The sequence below is a fragment of the Cibotium barometz genome, chromosome 1, assembly GCF_041138505.1.
Source record: "Cibotium barometz isolate CiBa-2024 chromosome 1, ASM4113850v1, whole genome shotgun sequence".
In the NCBI taxonomy this organism is placed as follows: Eukaryota; Viridiplantae; Streptophyta; class Polypodiopsida; order Cyatheales; family Cibotiaceae; genus Cibotium; species Cibotium barometz.
The window spans coordinates 13,737,926-13,743,925 of record NC_141046.1 but is presented as its reverse complement, the minus strand read 5'-3'; the positions used below and the strand labels follow the sequence as shown (position 1 = coordinate 13,743,925).

Below are 6,000 nucleotides of genomic sequence, written 5' to 3'. Positions count from 1 at the left end.
AAGAAGAAGAAGGAGAGGCGCCATGTCAGCCCAAGCTGCCGAGAAAATGGCATGTCTGAGCAGGAGTCCTGCCCTGAGGTGCTTCAGCTTGCCGGCTCTTCTGAACAAGCATTGCTTCAAACGCTCCCTGCAGCCTTCTTTTCGTCCTGCTCATCGGAGGGCTGGCTTGCGATGGATAGGTGTGGCCCCCTTGCACACGGGAAAGCTCTCCTCCATGCACCAGATCCTCCACCACAGAAGACTCTCTGTTGCAGCTCCACAAGCTGTCTTGACTGCCCCGCCTCCGCGCACTTCAAACGGTATGCAATGCTTGTACCACAGTAAAGTTATGATCGGCTCTGTGTGGGTGTGTATGTACAAACGCCCGGGGTCTACACCCTATGTTTATCACTAATTCCATAAGAAAGTCTTCAAGGGAGTACACAAAGCATTGAAATTTCTTCCTCCAATCCACATGATTATTTATTACCATACATTGACTTACTTGCATCCACTTGGATAGAATCAAAGTTGTTGTTTAAATTCCTTGGTAAATTTCAAGAGTAACACTTGAGGAGAATATCATGGTCATAGATCGAGCCTATATAACAAATACCTCGTTGATGTGATAGACCCAAACTGAACTCTTTGTGTTGCATCAGTGAAACTGAGTCCTAGGGCTCTTGCTCCAGAGTTTACTAGCCCCTGCGGTTGTCTCTGCACTGAAAGCCGAGAGTTGTTGAGTTGAGCTCTTTCATTTACTTTTATGCACCTCTCCAATCAAAATGAACGGTCATCAGTTTACTTTGAAAGTAGAAGGATTGGCATTGGATTAATCATCAGGCTATACACACATATCACACTCTTAAGTCAATGTTTGGCTGTAATCCTTTTAGCATTTACCCCTACCAAGTTTAGCAATTCCTGTTGCCTAAGCTAGTGAATATGTTAGGAGGCTCCATTGAGAGTTGCCTTTTCATGGACGTACGTCGTCTGAAATTCTCTACCTCTACACTCTTCAGGGGAGGATCATGATAACTGTCAGGCTTTTTGCACTTTAGGTTTTTGAGTCAACCGGGAATACATTTTGAGGTCAAAGTTCAGTATCGGTGCAAATAGCCTGACCAGTGACAGTAAAGGCATTATGAAATCGCTGCTATTTTCTCTTGCAGATTTGCACTAGCTTTTGTGGACAAACTGGGGTGGCCTGTGGGCTTTGATTCTAGGTGTGGCTACCTAATTTTCCATGTGATTGACATGTGCTGGTTGAAATATGGGCCCAAGTTGCTGGTTGAAATTTGTATAAAATAGTATGACTGGGGTGGTTGATATACACTTGAAAATGAGAGTGTTGAAGATGTATGGGAGAACAAGAGAAAGATTACGGACTCATGGTGCCTGCCTCGAGTTGAAGCAATGCATTCCCCAAGAAGGTGACCTTTAGTAAGTATGATAACAAGCTTGATCTTGCTACTCTTCATTGGCAGCTGCATTAATATGAAGCTTATTAGGGACAAAGTGTTTTTAGCTAATTATCACCTTACTGGTGACGCTTGTATACAGTGGCAAGATTTGTCAACGGCCAATATTGACGAAGATTCACACCATTGGGACCATTTCGTGGCTTATCTCAAACGTTGTTTTCTGCCACCCAAATAGTTAGCCCCTCTAGAAGATGAGCTCTGCGGCCTACAACAAAACGGATTTCAATTTGTATCCAAGACATTACCACATCAGGGCCGAGACTTTTACTATCTGTAAAGATTTTCTTGAGCCCGTTATGATGCTTGGGGATAGGAGCATTCTCGGCATCCCTTTGATTTCTCATCTCCAGGTCCGATGAGCTATCCGCAAGGGGGCGAAGGCCTCTGCTGATCGGAGACCTTTTGGCATGTGAACTACTTCTGGTCGACTTCTCTTGTGAGAGCTGGCTGACTGCTGAAAACAGCCCCTCAAGGCTGGTCCACTTGCTTTGTGAGCCGGATAGGTGGAAGATGGAGACTCGAGAGATAGGGCCGTCTCGAGCTGATGTGGGAGTGCTATGGGCTGTCCATGGTTGTCTTGCATGTGCTCTAAGCCGGGAAAGCTCTCTTGTTCTGAGGATGAGCATCAACTTCAGCATATGCTTTGCTTTTGTTTCATATTGTACTGGAAGAAACATATGCTAGAATCCTTGGGCACCCGCAAAGTTGTTTCTGAAGCAGACTCCTTTTTGGTAATCTAACCATAAAGGGAAGGGGGGGGGGGGGTTCAGTCCATCTTCTGGCCCTAGTGTGATGTATTGTGCAGAGTTGTTTCTCTCTCTCTCTCAGGTGGCGTGTTCATGTGTTTAATCAGTTTTCATCATTGATAAGGTTTCTGTGTTATAGTTACCCTTTCGTTACATTGGTATCAGAGCTTGGCTTTCTACAAAGCTTGTGCCATATATAATGCTGGATATGGCTCTAAGGAGTCATTATCCGTGAGAGAAGGTTGGGATTATGAGGTAGCCCTCGTCTTGTGTTGCGCCTCGAAAGAGGTTACGTTTGGTTTAAGCGGCAGTGAGCATGTGGAAAGACTTCGTGGCCCTTCTGTCTATGTAGGGGCACTGTTGTACCCTTGTAGCCTTTTCAGTATCATCCTTGGAAAGTTGGTAGAGAGGTCCCAACGACAGTCGGCCATCATCATGCAGTCAGTAGCATCAGGTCAATTGCGCATTCATTTTATGTGGCATTTAATGATGATTTTTCACTAGTCATGGGGTGGAAAACAAGCCGACAGCAACATGCATGAACCAACCGATAGCAAAAACAAATATATAAGCAGCCCATAGTCCCTTGCATTAAACACATGATGCACAACGGAGAGCTGACAAATCCATGGGCGCCAAATTCGACCTTGCCATACCTTGGCACCAATACACGTGTAGTCATGGGAGAGCACGGCGTCGCTTCAGAGAGCCGGATGCTCTTGTTTCTGACTAGTTAGACCCTCCACTCACTATTGCTAGAAAGGTACACCGCCACTTAAGGTGGGGATTGATTCTCTTTACTCCATTCATGAGTGTGACATAGGATAATCTTTGCCCATTCATTGTATATATAGGGCTTGCATAGTAAGTCGGCCGTGTTTCTTTTGGTAGATGAGGTGGACATTGATTCTCTTTACTCCATTGACATATCATAATCTTTACCCATTCATTGTATGTATAGGGCTTGCGTAGTACGTCGGCTGTCACAAGGTGGAGGTGGGGACCTGGAACGATAAAATAGACCCAACACTTTAGATACCAAACACAGAGCATGAAGACACAGCGGAAGAAACCATATACAATACAAAAACACTGCACTGAGCTGGAACAGCCGGCCGCTTGTAGGAATCTTCTTTATTTAGATAGAAGCTTTTTACAAGAACCCAAGATGCGGGTGAAAAACACTGGATATTTCCCACTGTACTTTGGCAAGATAACTCAAGTCCAAGACCGGCAAAGAGCTCCCAAAAATTGTCCAAAGACAGTCCAAAAACAGCCCTCAAAGTTGCCTTCAAAACTGGCCGGATTGGGCTTCACATGTGTGAGATGGTACAGTCTTTGTATGGCTGTACGGACAGATTCTGACGGCGGCTGCAGCACGGCTGTATCTCTGCTCGGCCTGTAGAAGAGAGAGGATATTTTGCAGCACCTCCACAAGGGGATGAAGAGAGAGGAGAAGAAGCTGCGGGCCTGCCCAGTTCTGTATGGGCTGCACTGAACCCACTGTTGTATGGTAGTGCTGTGTACGGACAGTTCAGTGCAGGGGGAGAGAGAGAGAGTTTGTCGTTTGCTGAAAGTATAAGTGCAAGCCCTCTCAAAGAGAGAAAGCTGCCTGACGTGCTCCTGTAATATGCGCCTCCTTTTAGAGAGAAAACCAGCTCCCCTTTTAATGAACTAGACTATCCAAATTTGTAGTGCTTTTCCCCTTTTTACCAAAGTAGCTGGACTTTGCCCAAAATAGCAACTTTTAAGCTTTTCCCCCAAAGCACAGTTCAGCCCAACACTTGGTCTTCAGAGGTCTTGCGTTTGGCTTATCGTCAGTCACACCGTCAGTCTCTTTAAAGATAATAAAGCAAATACTATCTCGGTAACGGGATAGGGTGCCCTTCAGTGGGTAATTCGGGACCCCATATGGTGTACAGTTCTCATCTCTCTCTCTCTCATCTCTCTCTAAAGTTTGAAGTATTAAAGTGGATTGCTAAACTCAAGAAACTTAGGATACAGAAGACGGTGTGAGCATTTGTGTGACATGATCCTCCAATACGAAGACTTCCGTTGCAAATTACAGACAGTGTTGGCTTCCTCAACATTTATGCCTCGAATGCGGCTGTAGGTAGAGCTATCGTTTGGAGCATTGTCCGACAAGCCCTTCCCCAGGTTGATTTTTGGTGCATGGGCGGTGACTACAACATGATATAGGCAGCAGAGGACAGACTTGGAGGTGGCACGGCCACTGTCTGAGGGGTGGAGTACTTTGCACGGGAGGAGATGATATTGATTCTTAGGGGACAGGACCCTTGGCATCTTCCAGAGTTTGGGCGCAGCCCTGGGAGTGGCACAACCACTATCTGAGGGGTGGAGCACTTTGCATGGGAGGAGATGATATTGATTCTTAGGGGACAGGACCCTTGGCATCTTCCAGAGTTTGGGCGCAGCCCTGGGAGTCTTAGCTTTTCTCGATCGGATAGGCGGAGCACTGGCCCCAACCTCTCGGCTGGACAGGTTCTATGTTGATGAGTGGGCTTGCAGCCGTGGAGGCATGGTTGGTATTCTGGCATGCACTACATTTTCATATCATGCATGATGCTCCAGTTATTCTGTTCGTAGAGGACCCATGGAGGCATGACAGACATGTGAGCTCTAGGATTCCAGACAGCCTCATCCAGGACCCTGAGATTTGTAGCCGGATTGAGCAGATATTGTAACGCGCGGAAGCTCTGGGTAGTCTTCTTTCAGCCCTAAACACTCTTGGAAACCTTCTGATGCAAAAACGCACCATCTGATGCAAAAACGCAAGTAGAGAGAGAGTAGAGAGAGAGAGAGTGAGAAGTGCTGGAAATTCAGTATATACTATGGTACAAAAAGGGTACATATCTTGCAGCCCTTGGTTGCCTTCATAAAAAGGTGGTAAAACACCAAAACCTGTCCCCTATGGGACCTCTAGTGATCCCAACCCCTAGTGGGTTTGAATGAATGAAACCTTGAGCAAGAGGGGCTATTTATAGCCCCTTGGACTACATGGGGAACTGGCCGACTGCTGGTCGGCCAGTTCATACTCCATTAATGCCTTTTTTAAGCCAGCCGACTGGATATCCTCCTGCGCATGCTGCTGACTCACTTCTGCAGCCAGCCTACTGCACTTATCTGGATCCCACTTGTCCTGCTCCACGTCCACTTCAGATGAGACACCTGAAGCTCTGATCATTCTGGTTCTACCTATCTTCTACTAGTTCATGGTCTTTATCTGTTTGCCCCTTCTGGATTTAGCCTTGAGAAGGTCCATGGCATTGCTTATGCACATGACATCCCCCTCTGCTAAACTTGATGACGGGAATCCAACCTGCTCTTGGATGACTGTCATCATCCCAATCCTGTCCCGAAGTCCCTCTGTCATCATCCATCCCTGGCAAACCTTTTTTCTCTGAAAACCCGGCCTGTTCTCCAAACCACTCTATCTCTGATGAAGATCTATGCATCTGGTCTTCCTCTAGTCCACAATCCATTCCTGCCCTGACTCTGAACACCGTCTTGGTCTTCATTCCTGGAACTGAGTCTGGCACTCTCACATCACCCTTGGAGGATCAACCTCCCTTGGGACCGTTACCTGAGAACCTATCTGGCTCACGGAACTGCCATCCCCATCTGGCACTGTGGAACACCACCAACAAACCTCCTGGGAGTTCTTCCCGCTTCTGTGCTCCTCGCCTTGGGCTTCGAATCCGTGTACTTTCCTGTACCTTGGACATGTACACCATCATCTGGGACTGAATCAGTGTTTAGCTTTGGTGAGC

At 46.8% G+C, this 6,000-nt stretch overlaps 1 protein-coding gene across 2 annotated transcripts in view; it reads left to right on the top strand.

Moving 5' to 3' along the window:
* LOC147641625 (presequence protease 1, chloroplastic/mitochondrial-like) overlaps positions 1-6,000 on the top strand; it is a 66,409-nt gene that overhangs the window by 303 nt on the left and 60,106 nt on the right. For both annotated transcript variants that reach the window (XM_086795068.1, XM_086795009.1), the window contains one exon: positions 1-299. This exon is cut by the window's left edge. In XM_086795068.1, the coding sequence (XP_086651194.1) occupies positions 23-299 (277 nt within the window). In that variant the 5' untranslated portion in view covers positions 1-22. The remainder of the gene's footprint in view (positions 300-6,000) is intronic.